This window comes from Sinocyclocheilus rhinocerous, unplaced genomic scaffold, assembly GCF_001515625.1.
Source record: "Sinocyclocheilus rhinocerous isolate Xijiao unplaced genomic scaffold, SAMN03320098_v1.1 scaffold792, whole genome shotgun sequence".
NCBI lineage: Eukaryota > Metazoa > Chordata > Actinopteri > Cypriniformes > Cyprinidae > Sinocyclocheilus > Sinocyclocheilus rhinocerous.
In genome coordinates this window covers 814,737-833,490 of record NW_015626872.1, presented here as the reverse complement: position 1 = coordinate 833,490, position 18,754 = coordinate 814,737, and the positions used below count along the sequence as shown (strand labels likewise).

At 37.0% G+C, this 18,754-nt stretch overlaps 2 protein-coding genes across 2 annotated transcripts in view; one reads left to right on the top strand and one right to left on the bottom strand.

Annotated features, from left to right (window-relative positions):
- Window positions 1-14,461, bottom strand: part of mprip (myosin phosphatase Rho interacting protein) — a 65,329-nt gene extending 50,868 nt beyond the window's left edge. The window contains exons 1-2 of the mRNA XM_016527844.1: window positions 13,554-14,461; window positions 6,847-6,918 (exon numbers count right to left, since the gene is read on the bottom strand). Coding sequence (XP_016383330.1) covers window positions 6,847-6,918; window positions 13,554-13,676 — 195 coding nt within the window. The 5' untranslated portion in view covers window positions 13,677-14,461. The remainder of the gene's footprint in view (window positions 1-6,846; window positions 6,919-13,553) is intronic.
- A 1,324-nt stretch (window positions 14,462-15,785) lies between these two features.
- Window positions 15,786-18,754, top strand: part of dhrs7cb (dehydrogenase/reductase (SDR family) member 7Cb) — a 10,436-nt gene continuing 7,467 nt past the window's right edge. The window contains exons 1-2 of the mRNA XM_016528141.1: window positions 15,786-15,921; window positions 17,414-17,570. Of these exons, the coding sequence (XP_016383627.1) occupies window positions 17,417-17,570 (154 nt within the window). The 5' untranslated portion in view covers window positions 15,786-15,921; window positions 17,414-17,416. The remainder of the gene's footprint in view (window positions 15,922-17,413; window positions 17,571-18,754) is intronic.

Here is an 18,754-nt window from a genome sequence, read left to right as displayed (position 1 = left end):
TTTTCAACATTGATAATAATCAGAAATGTTTCTTGAGCAGCAAATCGGCATATTTTCATGATTTCTGAAGGATCATGTAAAATTCAACTTTGATCTAAGAAATAAATTACATTTTAATATATATTCACATAGAAATCGGTTACTTTAAATTGTAATATTTTGCAATTTTGACTGGACAAAGAAAAGTGTATAAAGAGTATTAAGTGTAAAAAGAAAAGTGTATATGTTATGTATGTATAAGTTTCTTTGAATTTTTCGCAATTTTAAAACCAGCTTTCTGACTACATTTGTTTATTTTAAATGATCCTCTGGTGTCACTTGTTTTTTTTTAAAGAATGTTAACTATGATCTCATTTAGTCTCAATTCACATGAGGTCATAAAACTTTTTTTTTTTTTTTTTTAAATCTGAAAATCAGAAGACTTGAAATTCTGTGCATGCATCCTGTGTATGTGGTCCTTTCTTGCTATTTTGGAGCTTGAACAAGACAGTAAGTCAAACAGGTTTGGAATGAGCATATCATGGCTTAATGTTTTGGGTGACCTGTTTCTTTAAAGCACTGGACTGAGATTCTTTCAGTGTTAAGATCCAGAGATTCACACTCCACCGTCTCGCAACTTTTGCCCGGGCTGTTATCAGACGTTCTGCAGACTCGAGATGTAAAACAGGTGCCGTCTTTTCCTGATTCCTTTTATGGCCATTTTAAGTGATCTAGCTTTATTAAAAGCTGCCAGTAAACTCCAGGGAATGCCAAATATGGCAATTACAGTGCGTCACAGTTATAAACTGCAGCAGTGTTTCTGTTTCACTACAGAGTGAGTGCTGCGAATGGAAAGAAATCTGCGTAATGAGACACCAGCAGCGTAAGAACAGAAGACGCAACAACAACAAAGAATCTCACGTCACTCCACGGCCCCGAAAACACACAACGGGACATTACCCCACATTATCACTTTTATCACACATTATCCCTTTGTTCCACCACAAATCATGATAGAAACCTAGATGTATCGGATTACTAATTTCATATTTTATCCAGAAGGCCATTCAAGAACAAACCCAAAACTGTAGCATAAATTCCTGTAAAAGTGCCAGTAGCCACAAGCGCACAAATAATTTGAGCTATGTGTGCTAAAGTTAGAAAGCAGTTCATTTAGGTCTTTGGACTCGCTTGGGTTGGGGGTGGGAGTCTTTAAGGCGTCTTCAGGTAAGAGAGGAAAATATGAGGCAATGCATGTAAAAAAAAAGAAAAGAAAAACAGGAAGAGCAAATAGCTCGAAGCAGGACTGTCATCAGGGGGAATGTCGTCCCGCTGAGGTCCTCACACATCTGCCCTGCGGGGACAAGGGGCCCACGCATAAAAATACAGTCACAGGCCCTGTGAATTACAGCAAAGGCCCAGGCCAAACGCTAATGCGTGCTACGGTTAATGAATCCATCATAACGACTTAGTAAACATGTATATAGGCAGTGAATCAATGGCTTATCGGAAACAAAGAGTTTACGTTTGACAAGCTCGCCATTCATGCATTTCACGTTATTGTGGTTTTTATTCCAAAGCACATCAAATCTCATATCCTTTCATTGTCTTGCTATGCTCAGCTTTTTTTAGAACTGTAATAAAACTAAAAATGTTCTCTTGCTCACTTGCCAGTTTGTCCTGCATTATAAGGAATCAAACTGCATAATAACTATTTTACAGTCAAATACAGAATGAAAACAGATTCCTTGTTTAATAAAAGATTTTTAATGGCTCTATGTTCCAGTTAAAACAAGGATCAGTGAATGAGGTCCTCTATAACCACTGTCCATCTTAAAGCGACAGTTCAGCGAAAAACGGTAGTTTCTGGAGCCTGTCGATGTATGGAAAGAGCTGCGTAAAGTTCTTTATTCAGAAAAACATCATGGATGCATACAGATTTGGAGTGACAACACTTTCATTGTTGGGTAAACCATTATTTTAAATTTCAGTTTGTTTCTCACACAAAGCTTAACTTTCGGAGACTTGAAATACAGCCCATGAGCCATATGAACTACACTGTCAAAAATGATTTTTCAAAGTTGTATAAAACAAAGGCTATTGGAAAATGATTTACAAGAAAATACTAACAGGCCATGATGCAAAGCTCAACAGTTTCCCATTTGTTGATGAGGGCAGATTAAAACACAAAAACAGCCAGAAGGACAAGTTTTTAGGAGTGACAGCAATGTTTTGGGTCACAACAACTGTTTTATTGCAAACGTAAGTGGCACAATAGCAAAGCTGCTCCATTTTCAGGTAGCTCTTCTTATTTTACAGCACATATGTGCCCAGACGTGCCATGTCCTCTGTTAAAACACACCTATGTGAATCTTCCAGCTCAGCAACACCTGAGGCCTATAAAACAGACGCATTTCATATTCAACACCTGGCAAACGGCAGCCCCTTCTGTCTAAAGCAAACTGTGAACTCCAGCGGATCTCAGATGATCAGAGGTCTAAAAAAAAAACAAGATAAATGTGGGGTCGCTTGATGTACGATGTAAAATCTGTGTCTGAAACAAACTCTGCTTTACTCTGTTAAATTGGTTTTCTCTAGGTGTTGTGGCAAAGCCCTCAGCGGAACGAGAATCTCAAAGCATATTTAACATTTCGATGTGGTTTTAGGGGGCTAACGTTCTCCGAGTTTAGCACCGTCACCCACAGTCCTCAGCAGTTTCTCCTAATAAGGGCATATTGGGGGGAAACGCAATCCTGAGCGCAGACTCCATGTTAAGTACATCTCAGTCTGACAATTAAAATACTTTGCTTCAAGACCGCAGCTGAACGCACATCATGTTTATACGAGTCACTAGTGAAGCTAGATGAATGGCTACTTACCGGCTGACTCTCTTAATGCAACTGACAAGTTATGGGTTTAGAGAGTTCATGTGTTTTAAAACAACTACAACCATACTGGGATACGATTACAACAGAGCCTGGAGTGAAATGAGCACACTTGAGCATAGAGGTCGATTGATATGGGTTTTTCACTGGCCGATGCCGATATTTAGAAATCAGGGCAGCCGATTGGCCGATATATGATGCCGATTTTTTTGGCCGATATGTTTGGCCCATATAAAAACACCAGCGCTGCATTTTAATTTTGAAACGTGCAGTGATCAGTTTATTCAACGAAGTAACTCAATGTATGGGAAACACTGGACACTGCTATAAGTCAAATGGTCAAGTGATAACAAAAATAAAGAGTTCACACATATTACACAGCCTGCTGCTCACAACTGCTTAAGAGTGCACTGGCCACGAGCGATGACATCTTGGATGCTATTGTCGGACCTACACACACATTTCACGAGGAAAGTTAACGTGCACGTTATAATCAGCCCAGAAGTTTCGTATGAACTGCATGTGTTTCTACTTTCACAAGCAAATGACTTGTTGCACTTATGAATATGATAACTTTCCGGCATCAATTCTAGTAGGGTAAAACGTAATTACGCTTTCGAAACGGTCTGTTTTGCCCTGCCATCATTAGCTGAAACTGTGTGTGAACAAGAAGCGGCTGCAGAGTGTGAGCTGCTCCGTCTCTCACGCAGCCAGAGAGAGATTCTCCGGTGTTCCGCAACAACCCTTAGCAGCCCGCAGATGGGCCTGCCTATAAATCTGCCTAATTTGCAGCACAATCGGCCGATGCCGATTAATTAAAAAATGCCAAAAATCTGCCAATTAATCGGCCGGCCGATCAATTGGTCGACCTCTACTTGAGCGTTTCTTAAGCTCAACTGAAGTTCACACTATACATAGCAAACCCTTATATAGCTAAAAACTAGCCATAAAAGAACCAATGTAGGTTCAATGGAAAAACATGCCTATCATGACATTTCAGTAAAATAATCTTCAATGTTTCTCAACACTAAAAGTGTGTTCAGTTCTCAAAAATGAATTACGCCAAAAGGTTAATGCTCTATCGCATTTTGAAAATAGCATAACTAAACCCGACCCCAAACCGATACTGACAGTGTTAACAAAAGCAAATGAGTTAAAAACACATTTGCTCAAGCAATCATTTTATCTTGCTTCTACAAGTCTTTAAGCTCTTTTATTGTGACTTGTGTTTGACGGACTCGCACCGAGCACTTCCCATCACAAGTGCAGTGCTTTACCAGGTGCGCTACCGAGCAAGCTTACTACCTCAGAAAAGCCAAAAATATGGAGTTGGTTATGTGATGTAAACATCAAAATGTATTAGTTTGCAAATGCACTATGGTAAAAGTGTTTCGAGCTCATAACATAGTATTGTGCAAGAAAACTTATTAAAAATAAGTCTTTATTAATTGATAATCTGCCTCTGTAATCATAATCTGTGTGAAAAGGAATAAAAGTTGTTGGTGTTTTACTGCCACTAGTGTTCATTCGGCTGTAAACTGCAGTGAATTGTATGTACAGATTCATTATTGAAAAAAATTAGGGGCACGTTTCACCAATGAACCAGGGTTGAAAGGAACGTTCACTAAGGAAACAGTATCTCTGACTATATAGAGGTAAAACAGACTCTGTGCTATGAGAAGATTCCCAGGAGAGAAGAGAAAAATCAATTAAGACATTCACGAAAATCCATTTAGCCTCTTAGAAGTGAGCTGGTGTGTCATGTGCTCAAATATCAGTTCAATTCACAGCTGTAATGCAACCACCTTTACTAGAGACACAACATTTCAATACTATAACATGCAAAACAAAGTTAGAGTCCTACTACTTAACCCCAAGCACATTTTTGCAAAAAAAAAAAAAGCCAAAGCATTATGCTTTGCTTATATCCATACTCTGAAGAGCCTTTTTTTCTTGACCTAATTTAACAGCATTTCCTGAAACTCCCCACACAGATGAAAAGACTATAAAGACAACAGGGCTGACAGCATTTTCAAAGCAAAACAATGGCAGGAAACTCTGTAGTACCCTGAACTAGTTTGGACTGTCCTCACCACTCACTGGAAATAAAAACAATGTCCTCCCTCAGCCATCTCACATAATGATGTGACTCCAACCTTCTGCCTCATGTTGCAATGCAGAATGATGAATTGCACGGCGGTATTGGGCATTGCTGCAGTAAGCAACCTAAGCGTCGGGAGTCGACGGTCCGGCGGGACTCAGCACTAGCACTGAGCCTGTGTGTGGGCCTCACTGTTTACACACAAACATTGTAATCTCCGGGCAGATCAGACAGCTAATTTGGTCACCCATGTCACATTCCTGTGAAACAAATAGGCTGAGCCGGGCTCTCATTAACCACAGGACCGTGTTCTGCTGGTCCACATCCGATGGACTCCCTCAGCATTTCTCATCTCTGAGCTGCTGATGAAGCAACAAACTTTTCTTGGATTATTTTAGTTCAGGAATGGTTATGTTGTCTTTTTATTGGAGAGGATTCCACTAAGGTTTGGTTTAGGGCTGCAACAACTAATCGATAAAATAGATTATTATCGATTATGAAAATCATCGACAACGATTCTCATTATCGATTAGTCGGGTCTGCCCACAGTGCACGTCCAACTTCAGCCAGTCGCGTCAAATTACAGCAATGAATTACGCATTTCTATGGACAAAATGCATCTAAAAATAGTGGAGGAAACAGAATGAGATGCTGCGGGAGAGTTACGTGATCCAAGCTGCCCAAAACATGAGAATTCTTTATTTTAAGCTTTCTAAGATAATGCATTAGCCAGCGTAATGGCTTGCCCTGTCAGGCGCTTTGACAGATGATCAGCGTCCTCAGTGACAGTCTGTGTTAAGTTTTAATCTTTACTGAATGAGCGCCGGCGCGGCGGGCGCGTGGGCGCACGTCAGACAGACGGAAAACAGACAATTAATAATCAACGCAAAAACATTCATTGTGCTGAAATATCTGTTGTTGAAAATTAAATTAAGGTTTAAAAGGTCAACATGCATTGCGAGTATTTTATGAGAGTAGGAACTGTAAGGGGATAACAGCGTGTAATTGTCAGAATATAAATATGAGACGCTTCACAACCGCCTTTTACAGAATAAAGAAATGACAGTAAGACGTGACTGTGATCAAAGGGAACATGTGTTCCCGCAGAACATTACTCTTACCTATTGGTTACAACTGAGTTTGTGATTTTATTCGTCTTTATCATCTTTATTATTATTTTAAATTTGAATACAGAGATTTAAACTATATTCACTATATACAATGCTTAACAAATTTATTAAAACAAATTTATGTAAGGTTTTTAACAAATTATGGTTTGTGCCACTGCTGCTCTAAACTAACAGTACTAGTGATTACCAAAATCATTCTTTAGCTTTCTGTATTGGTTAGTCCTCCAATATGTGTAAGCTCTTTAGTAACAGTAGTAGGCTATTTCTAATGCTATAATATAATTATTGCTGTTATCTATGAAAGAAAGGCAGAGAGCTTTATAGTGGGTTTTTTTTTCAGATACCCAATTACAGTCAAAACGTACATAAACAATGCCAGCAAGAATGCAAGCTTTGAAGGACAATGCTTAACAAATTTATTAAAACAAATTTATGTAAGGTTTTTTAACAAATTATGGTTTATGCCACTGCTGCTCTAAACTAACAATACTGGTGATTACCAAAATAATTTTTTAGCTTTCTGTATGGGTTAGTCCTCCAATATGTAAAAATGTTTTGTTTTTCTCTCTCTCGATTAATCGAAAAAATTATCGACCAACTAATCGATTATCAAAATAATTGTTAGTTGCAGCCCTAGTTTGGTTTGATCAGAGCAGCTTTGAAGAGAACAAATGTAATCTCTTAACTAAGTGATTAGATTCACAGATCACTGATGTGCAATTGTGTGAGATGTAAATAACGGACAGCTTACCGATTCATCCAGAGCGAAGCGCAAGCAGCCGTGTTCATAAAGGACGAAGAATCGCCGCTGCCATTTCTGTGTTGAAAGGAAAGATTAGTACTGTTATTCATATTTACTCAAATACATACACTGTCTATTGGTTAATATACATTTAAGTCTGCATTAAATGAAAATTCACTCCAATTTCTAACAATTCACCCGTGCATGCATTTCAGTTTTTGATTTTTAATCAAGATGTCGTAACTTGAACTTCTAGTGAAATGCTGGACTTCTCTGATCACTTCATCTTTTTCAATCATCTCCATCCAAGTCCCGCTCCAGATTTTTCCGATAAGCTATTTAACTTAGATGAATTTGAACTGGTAACACTTAAGTACAACTATACACTTAAGTACTTACAAATAATGAACAAACTATTAGTTTATATAGGTGTATATGACTTTCTTCTTTCAGAAGAATCCAATAGGAGATGCTTCGAGGGTGAGTAAAACACAGGCTAATTTTCATTTTTGGGTGAACTAACCCTTTAACAAATATAGAGACTACAATATATAAACTACGAATAAACTATAAACTAATAGTTTGTTCATTATTTGTAAGAGGAGATGCTTCGAGGGTGAGTAAAACACAGGCTAATTTTCATTTTTGGGTGAACTAACCCTTTAACAAATATAGAGACTACAATATATAAACTACGAATAAACTATAAACTAATAGTTTGTTCATTATTTGTAAGTACTTTATAAGTGTATAGTTATACTTAAGTGTTACCAATTCATCATATCAAATTAAAGCTCTAACCTCACAGCTCTAATACAAAGTTTTGAGTGATTAATCAATAGGGTTGGGTATTGATTGGGTTTTTTACGATACCGGTGCCAAATCGATACTTTTAAAACGGTACCGGTGCCTAAACGGTGCATGAACCGATACTTTAAAAAAAGAGCCACACACAAAAAAACGATGGATAACATTAAAGAACATTAAAAATATTTAAAATAAATATGCATAGCATTCACATGCTGCTAGGATGCTCTCATTTCCCGAGTTGTGCTTCCCTTACTCTAATGCTAATAAATATATTTCACGATCTGGGTCATTATTTAATACAAAACAATATTTAATACAAAACCACACAATGTTTCTACTGTATATCTGTCAATCACTCTGATATTTAGTTAAAATGAATGAATTGACTGAGTGCTGTCTGTCACTGTCTTTAATCAGTTCTGTGAATGACTGTATGGTATGCCACATGCACTGTAATATGTTTTATATTCAGTCTAGTGAAAACCATGTGTACACTTCTTCATATTGCTTTCTAGGGTTGGGTATCGTTTGGGTTTTTTTCGATACCGGTGCCAAATTGATACTTTTAAAACAGTTCCGGTGCCTGAACCGATACTTTATAAAAAAAATAAATAAAAAAAAACAACAAAAAAAAAAGAGTAAAAAAAAAACCGATGGATAACATTAAAGAACATTTAAAAATATTTAAAAATATACATAGCATTCACATGCTCCTCGGATGCTCTCATTTCCCGAGTTGTGCTTCCCTTACTCTAAGGCTAATAAATGTATTTCACGATCTGGGTCATTATTTAATACAAAACAATATTTAATACAAAACCACACAATGTTTCTACTGTATATCTGTCAATCACTCTGATATTTAGTTAAAATGAATGAATTGACTGAGTGCTGTCTGTCACTGTCTTTAATCAGTTCTGTGAATGACTGTATGCCACATGCACTGTAAAATGTTATATATTAAATATAAAATTTTCAAATGAAAATAGCAACATGATCGCTTTATAAAGTAGGCCTATGAATTCATACGTGTTGAGGGCTAGATTTTCGCTGGAGGAAACATCTGTGGTGAACGCAGCGAAAATGTTACAGTAACTTTAACGTCCCGCCCGCTCACAGCAGACCTCCTTCTGCATGGGAATCACACTGGGACGCTTCAAGCCACTTGATGCAAGTTTCCATTTTTAACATGCGGGCTAGACCTCGAAGTAAAAGACAACTCTAGAAGACAAGTATAAAGCAAAATGCAATACATGTATGATTCGCAATGAGATCAGTAGGAAGCTGGAATATATTCTAGCAATTTAATTTCTGCATCAAGCTTCTGAAGATGTCAACAAAATCTGAAGATGAAGAAATGTTTATGCTAAAAAAAGTGCATATAGCTGCTAATTGTATTTGTTGTTTGTTGATTTTCAAATATAAAAATTATTGAAATGTTTTCAGTGTGTGTATCAGTTCTTATTGAACGTTTTCATCTAATTTGAACAAAACCGTGATAATATTGATAATCGTGATAACTTTGGTCACTATAACCATGATATGAAATTTTCATACCGTTACATCCCTACTATGAAGGTAAGCTACATTTGACAGTTATTTACTAATCAACAGAATAAGACAAACATTTCAAAATGCTCAAGGCATTCTTGGCAAAATGGAGGCAAACAATTGGGACTGGAATATTCTGCTTTGCCAGGTAACAGAAAAGATGATGCAGGAACATTAGATTTGATCTGTGAACAAATGCCACATCTGACACATGGAGTTTCTGATCTCAGTTTGATCAGTCATAACCTTACGTAACTCACATCAAGCCCGCAAGTTTGACCATATTCGATGAGCTCTATGTACATGTGTGGATCAATGTTTATATATGAATAAAAGCCTAAATTAATTCTGGACTTGGACTTTTTATGAACTTTGCGTGTCAACGGTGGGAATGAAAGCTTTCAGGAACGACATGTTGCAGCCCTAAACACAATGGCTGAACTAGGGCTGTGTATCACCAGCAAAGTCACGATACGATACGTATCACGATTATGCATGGGCCGGTATGAGATTTTGACGGTATGATAACCTTAAGCAAAAATATCACGGTTTCAAGGTATCACGGTATTGTCATTAAATTAAAAGAAAATACCACAAACTTTTCTGAAGACAGTCAGTTCCCCTCAGAAACACATTCATATAAACCCCCAAATCAATATTGAGGATTTTCTTCCAATAGTTCGTGCATCATGAACAGTGAGTGATCTGCCGGCTACAGTATTTTTCTCTTTGCGTCCCTCTTCAGCGTCTCTGGCTTGTGTTAACATATAATTTTCACATAAATGACATTTTGGAAAACGATTGCATTGCAACGCAGTTTGTGCAAGTCCAGAACAGAGACGAGTTGCTTGCAATAAGACAAAAAACGGCCGTTGCCGATCGCGTAAGTTCCAGGGGAAGCTCCTTAAGTTCGGCCGTCCTACACACACGTGACTGACCGCTCGCTCGCACCAACAGGAGGAGGAGCGTCGTGTTACTCTACACTGCACTCAACCTGAGGGATTCCTACACTTTCAGTCTTTGAGACGTGAAAAACAGCGCATACCGCAGGAACGGTATAACGGAAAATATTAGATTTTAAATTTTCAAATCGCGGTATACCTTGAAACCGGTAATCGGCCCATGCCTAATCACGATACAGAGGCCACGATACAATATGTATCACGATACGGGACTGCACTGAATTTCCCCTCAGAAGAATTTAGTAAAACAGCTGTTTATTAAACACTGCATACTATAGGGCTGTTGCTAAGTATAGGCAGAACAGGCAGTTCACCTCTGCATTATGAAGGGCTTCCATAACATTACCACAGTACAATATAGGTAATGGCATATGTTTCATGTTTACATTGTGTACTCCCCACCAGTTACAATATTCTGATTGTTTGCATCTTGTTTTTAAGCCCATAAAAAATAATGTACTCGTTCTAATAAATCTATATTGTACTGTACTCATTCTAAAATATTAAAATCATCCTAACATTGCTGGTAGGTTATCATTGCACAAATCAACACACTCTAATAAAACTCTTCTAATAAAAATTAGAAGAGTTCTAAACTAATGCGCTGTCTTCATTGTACCTCACGCGCACGTTTAGTCACACAGATCAGATCACGCCGCACACGCACAGACATTCTTTTTAGCGCTCAGACAAACTTTTTAGCGCTGCTCCACAATTTTATCAATAAAATAGCTTAATCGCTGAAAAGCTACATTATCTTTCTCAACAAGGAGCTGGTAACATCATCGTTTGTAAACCAATTAAATCCACAGCTTCACTGTTAATAGAGAAACACGGCAAAACGGTGGTAATTCATACATACAAAGCCTCTCACTCTCATAAATGAACAGTTGATGAATTACACTTTTCTGAGAATAGAATATTGAAGTGGAACTCGCTAAACTGCAAGCTAACCGGTGTTTTCAGAAAGCCAGCGCGTTCATCCACAGTGGAGAGAGAGCGTGTGCACATGGTTGCCAGGTTGACAAAAACAAGTAACACACATAGCAGATATTTCCGTATTGCGCAAGTGGGAAGCTCGGTTTTGGAGATTACGTCTCTTTTTATCAGGCAACCCCAGTTGTGATCCTCTGCTGCGAAAGGGACTTTGTCTGCGGCCAGATTAAACCTTGTTGTAGCCTATATATTATGCTCTATTCATTATTTTTTAGAAACCTTGCACTTTTCTACTCCGTTTTAAACTGTTCTTGTATTCAAATTAAGCGTAGTCCACTGCAGCGCACATGCCACAATATCGACACAGGGCCAGCTCTCGTATCGTCAAATCTCTGTGACGATACATCGTTGTTTCGATGTATCGAACACAGCACTATAGGCTGAACCATCGCTTTAATTTCCATTTTATATTAAAATTGGAGAATGCACTTGGTCTAACCGTATGGTCTGAGTCTAATCTGAATATTTGGTAATACTGTTGTCAAAACAGAAATAAAGAAATCATAAACTGAATGACTAAAGATGACACCAGAGCCCAAAAGGGTTTGATTTAGTAATGAATATTGGGTCATCTTAGCGGGACTAGTGAGTGATGTAATCCATAACTATGACTCATGAATCTGGCACAGAACGGGTTAACCGTTCGTAATCTCACTCAAACCAAAACACACACATGCTGGAGGATGCTGACGTCGCTCGACGGCTCTGAAGAGTATGGGATCAATTAAAAAAACACAACAGGGCCTTATGGTCTAAAACTTTTCCTCTCATTCATTCTCTTTCAAGAGCTCATATGGAAATATGGTCACAGTTTGTATTTTCATGCAAACAACCAAAGCTTTCTTTCACTGAATAAGATCATTAGAGGGGGGAAAATACATTTGATTTTTAAGAAATGGACTCCAACATGAGCTCACATCACACACATCCAGAAACGCATGGAGATGGCCAATTATTTCCCAATCTCTAGCAGCAAAGTTCTAAAGTACCTGTAATCCTGACGAGGTTTGGAAATGCTCTGGGGTGCATTTCTCAAAAGCAACTATATGGTCGCAAGTTCCGCCATTTCCAATAGAGTTCAATGGAACTAACGATCACATTAACTATGCTTTTGAAAAATGCACCCCTGGTTCTGACCACCTTCATCTTACAATTAAAAGTCTCCTCTAGCAGAAAATAATGCCTTCTTACATCTTAGAAATATTCAAATGGAAGGTTTTTACATACAGCCAATGTACAGTACAATGACCAATGTGGTTATTAAATTTTGGTAATCATATTTTAAATATAGTTAGCTGAATTGTGACTGACCTCTAAATGTCAAAATATTATTGAAACAATTTTAGTTGTTGTAACAACTCATTATCGCGAACGATTTCTTCGATTTCATAATCGTGCAATAAAATGTGATTTTTTTGCGTAACTTGTCAGTGAACTACGGCTATGTGTAATAAATTCTGCTCCATCTGAAAGCACGTGATGATGATTTACTGCTGATTACAGAACCGGCTTTTTTAACAAAATGCGCATGACAATCGCTTTCGATTAATCGTGCAGCCCTAATAACAACACCGTTTTAACACTGAAACAACATTTAGTGCTCAATGGTTGTAAAAGTCTAACAAAATACTTCTAAATCAATTCTGAAATTTTATCAAGATCTATATGAAAAAAAAAACCATTGAAACAATGTTTGCGCAAATTGAAACAAAATCATTTCAACAGTGATTCAACTTCGATGAATGAAATACAGGCTTATTTTAAGGGTTACTACATATATAAATATTCGTAACACACATTTCATGAAACCTCATTTTATTAAACAAATTAATTGCCATACTTCCACTAGAACATAAAAGAACGATTCTGCACAGAAAAAAAATTTATGTGATTGAAGCTGAGCAGCGACAGAGATTACAGAACGGCTGGAACGCGGTTTTGACCAATCAGAAATCAGGAGTAGACCTCTGCTGACTTCTGATTGGTCAATACAGCGTTCCAAACACTTTAGCGCAACTGAATACAAATATGCAGTAAATACATTAGATCAGTCACAAACATCCGTGAAGACTCATTAAAAAATTTTAGAAGTACCTGCATGCGCCACTAAAACAATGTAAAAAGCCTCGTCAAAACCCTATGACACCAGTTTAAAGTTAACAAGACAAACCCTTTCTAAACAAAATGAGCCTAAAAGGCTGATTAGTGGTCACCGCAAACTGATCGATAAAGCGCTGTCAGCTAATGGAAATCCATTGTCAGCTTCACTGTCTACAATCAATAAGTCACTACAGAGCAAACTGCATTTTTTTCCGAACGAGTCATTTCGCTTTTACCCGTTCACACGAACGAATTCGAAGTGATATAACCATCAGCTGACTGGAACCTGGTTCATACCTGATTGAGATCCTGGTCCGTCAGCAGATGCAGCTCTCGAGGCTTGAAGCAGTTCTGACATTTGCTTTTGTTGAAAATGTTCGCTTGAAATTTCCTACACGTGTTTTCCTTTGCACTAGACATATTATTCCTCTATTTGTGCGCGTCTCAAATCCCAGCAACGAACAGAAGACAGACAGCAATAATCCCGACGCTCTTTCATCCGATTCTTGACACGGTCGTCATGCAAAACATGACCGGTAACAGCAGCTTTAGTTACTCCTCGAATCTCCTTTGCAGCAGCCAAACTAGTCAGAATGCGAGTAGTTTATATAAGCAGATCTCTAATTAACAGGCCTGCTCAGTGTTTTGGCTGATGTGCTTGAGTTCATGGCCTGGCCTCACAAAGCGACTCTCTAATCTAATTTCTGAGCGAATCAATGCTGGAATTGTGCAAGCGGTAAACAAAGCGATTATTTCACGTGTTCCTCTGGTCAAATGAAGCTGGACTTTCTAGGAAGCGATGGAATTAGAAAAAAACGCTGGTGAGGTATCCTGGTTTTCAATCCCAATGGCAAATTCTCTCTCAGGCTCTAAGTTTTCACGCACTTCACTGCTAGCGTCAGTTAGCTCGCTAATGAAGCCTCTCCCCTTGCTCGTTTAGCGGAGCGTTAAAAGTCCCAATGTTCGACGAACCTGACATGGTATCCTCCGCCGGTACCGTGCATGTCTTAGCTCGAACCTCACGGCTCCGTGAGCTGCGATAAACGCGTCGTTTCGAAGCTTTTCCAGGCTAACGAGGGGCTGTTTTCTCTCCCCTCAGTCGCGCTCGAGCTTTCCCAATGGAGGGAGGTCGCGAGCTCGCAGATTTGCTGCTGGAATTTCATTTTCTCTCGCGAGAGTTCGGAGCGCGAGAGCAGGACGGTCCCGGAGCGGAGAAGATAGATGTCCACCCTGTGGACACTAGTGAACATGTGCACAATTCAGTACAAAAGAAGTAGCCTATAAATTAAAAATGGCATCTGGGGTAAAAAAAGAAATAAATAATAATGCAGTTGTCAAATAATGCAAATAAATATGTAAACCTTTTTCAATGCTTTCCTGTTATTTTCTATATGCATAAGAGACAAAAACCTTTTTACAAGCAATTCCAAAACAAACTGTTTAATCTTTGCAATCACACATTAACATAATTCGCTTCTATACAATATACTAATATTTGAAAGGATGTTGCTTATTTGATGGGATATTGCTTGTTATGAAATTTTTGATTCGTTCATTGACTGAATCCATAACAACAGTCTTGTCTCAAGAATTCAATAAAGTGAACTTTAATTATTTTCTTGGTTTCCTTTTTTAAATTTAGTTTAATATAATTAGATTTTTGCTGAATTAAGTGTTTTGCTTTCATATGGCACTTGATAATCTTTTGAAAAATAAATATATACTTTGGAACTGTTTAATTTATTGTGTAATCCAGTAGGTTTTATAAACAGGTGACCCAAAAATAAATCTCGTAATATGTTAAACTGCTTATGTGCACTGTAAAATAAAATAAAATAAATAAATAAATAAAAGCTTTACAAGAAAAACTTTTTAAAAATGTCATGTTTAATTTCAATGTCATTTGCTGTTTCTTTGTGAATAACTTTACTTGTAAATTCTGAGTGAAAATTGTTTCTAGACCATTTATTTTTCAGTGTAATAGCATAAATAATGGTGCATTTTAACAATATTTTACATATGCACTATCAATAAAATAAATTTTTAAAATCTATAAAAAAATATAAAATCTGTTCATTTTAACTATATTTTACATATGCACTATCGATAAAATAAAATTATAAAAATTGTGCATTTTAACAATATTTTACATATGTACTATCAATAAAATAACATTTATAAAAAATCAATAAAAATGGTGCATTTTAACAATATTTTACATATGCACTATCAATAAAAAACTTTATTTTACACTGTACACATTACATGTACTTACTGTATTAATAACAGTGTTATGCATTACATGCAACTAACCCTAAACCAAACCTTATTCCTAACCCTAACTGCAAAGTATATGTAGTTAATTAATATTACTCAAAACTTGAATGTATAATTACATTTTAACAGACATCTTAAAATATATAATTTTATACAATGCAATATAGAAAGAAACTCAAGGTACCCTTGAATGCCTCTCTACATGCCTGAGATAGTATTCACAACATGCATGAGCTCAGTCGCTCAGCCACATGCTATTAAAAGAGCCGTGATCCAGTCGAGTACCGCGGCTGGATGAACAGGGAGGACGGCAGGCTTCAGTCTGCTTTCCTGACCGGACAACAACACACATTTCCACTGAACGCTGGCTTAACTCTTTACACACACTGTAAGTACACTGAAAATAAAACAGATTATGGTCGCCTGCATGTAGGTTAGTGTGTGTGTGTGCTGTTGATTGGCACTATATATCAGTGCTGGTCAGGCGTTAATCTATCTGTGACACTGTTGCTTGTGTTGGACATGGAAATGTTTTGATAAAAAGCAACAAAATGGTTGTTGGTTAAATCATTGAATGCAGTAACAGTGAGAGAGGCACATCTATTCTCTTCATGTATGTCCAAATATGTGCTTCTTGTGTGTCCAGTGTCAGTGGCGAGAGCTTGGCTATTTATAGATCTTGTCCTCAGCCACACTTTTATGGAACTAGTGACACACATTACTGTATACAGCTGATCAGCATTTGTTAAACAAATAGTTCACACACAAATAAACATTTACTGAAAATGTGCTCACCCTCAGGCTTTCCAAAATGTAGATGAGTTTGTTTCTTCTTCAGATTTGGAGAAATGTAGCATTGCATCACTTGCTCACCAACAGATCCTCAGCAGTGAATGGGTGCCGTCAGAACGAGAGTCCAAACAGCTGATAAAAACATCACAATAATCCACAAGTAATCCACACCACTCCAGTCCATCAGTTAACATCTGGAGAAGACAACAGTTATGTTTGTAAGAAACAAACCCATCATTAAGACTTTTAACTGAAAAACAATCCATAATAATGCTTTCTCCAGTGAAAAAAATGGTCTTGTCTGAATCAGGAGAGAAATCTGCACAGATCAAGCACCGTTTACAAGCCAAAACAGTCCAAAACAGCTCTGAACAAATATGTGGGTGGATTTTGATGTGAGAGGAACGTCTTTATGGATTTGTTTCTTACAAACACACAGCTTTTGGCTTCTCAAGACATTAACTGATGGACTGGAGTGGTGTGGATTACTTTTGGATTATTGTGATGTTTTTATCAGCTGTTTGGACTCTCATTCTGACGGCACCCATTCACTGCAGTGCATCCATTGCTGAGACAGTGATGCAATGTTACATTTCTCCAAATCTGATGAAGAAACAAACTCATCTACATCTTGGATGACCTATGGGTGAGCACATTTTCAGATTATTATTATTATTATTTTTTTGGATGAACTCTTCCTTTAAGAGATAGTTCACCCTAAAATGAAAAACCTCACCATTAACTCCCTTTATATGGACAAAAGATTCAAAGAAAGTCAGTGGTAATCGAGGCCGTCAGTCACTAACATTCTGTTTAACATCTTCTCTTGTGCAGGGACGTCATACAAGCTTGAAACGTCATGAATAAATTTCATTTTTGGGTGAACTATTCATTTAAATGTAGTCAAGCCAAAAATATTACATGTAAAACAATGATACTGTAGCATCTGTCTCAGTGTAACAGGAAGTGTTCATCGCATCTTTCATATGTCTCCAGTTTAGAAAGTAATGAAGGATCATTTCTTGTAAGCTCACATGCAAAGGTTTTATTTTAGATATGAAATGAACTCTATTTTTCTTGGTTTTCAGAAGATGGGTGTCCCATCGGTTATGGTGCTGCCGCTGCTGATCGTGGTTTTCGCTGGAGTTTACTATGTTTACAATGAGGTCGTGCGCTTCATGTCCAAGTCCATGGTGCGGAACAAAGTTGTGGTGATCACAGACGCCGTGTCCGGAATGGGAAGTGGTAATGCTTCATTAATGGTCTATTACTTATACTTCACCACAAAATTAAACAAAGCCAGCCAGTATAAAACTGGGCTTCCACTCATTTTTTAGTTCCAATACGACACTCTCAAAAATAAAGGTTCCAAAAGGAAGTTTTTGCAGTGATGCCATAGAAGAACCAGTTTTGGTTCCCTGAAGAACCTTTCAGTGGTCACTTTTTAAAAGAACCATTTTTTCTTAGTGCCTAGACAATTTTAATAATCTAGTGCAGTGAAATGGTTCCATGGATATTGGAGATTCTTCATGGAACCATATAAATTCTTTTTATGTTTTATAAGAATATTTTATGATGGCCCTTTTTTTATTTATTGATTTTTTTAAACAATAGTTTATTGTCATAATCATGCTGCCATGTGTAATTATTACATTTTTTAAAAATGTACATTTTACATTTCCGCTATTGTACACTGCTAAAATGATATTTTTTACTTTTTCTACTTTTGTCTTGTTTTCCAGTACAAATATCTAAACATTCTTAAATCAAGATACATTTACTGGAGAATCAAAATAGCATAAGATATTAAGTATTGCATTCTGAAAAATGTATTAAAATAAAGTGAATTCAAGCTTTAAAAATGAAAATATTATCTTTCAATGAGGTCAGAAAAATAAGGTAGTTTTCACTGGAACCCCGATTCCAGCACAGGTTAAAAAAAATTGCAACTCTTTATCTCACAGTTTAGACTTTTTTTTTTTTAATTTGCAAGTATATACATCTCAATTCTACGTTTATATCTTGCAATTCTGAGTTTACTTATCTCAATTCTAAGAAAATCAGGAAAAAACGTCAGAGTTTTGAAATGAAAAGGTACAATTACCTTTTAAATTTTTATCCTACACTCTCAGAAAAAAAGGTACAAAAGCTGTCACCTTAAAGGTACTAATATGTACCTTTAAGGTACCAATATGGACTCTTTAGGTACAAAGTTGTGTCTTTTGAAAAGGTACCACCCCAGTGACAACTTTTGTACCTTTTTTTCTGAGAGTGTAGGATAAAAATTTAAAAGGTAATTGTACCTTTTCATTTCAAAACTCTGACGTTTTTTCCTGATTTTCTTAGAATTGAGATAAGTAAACTCAGAATTGCAAGATATAAACGTAGAATTGAGATGTATATACTTGCAAATTAAAAAAAAAAAGTCT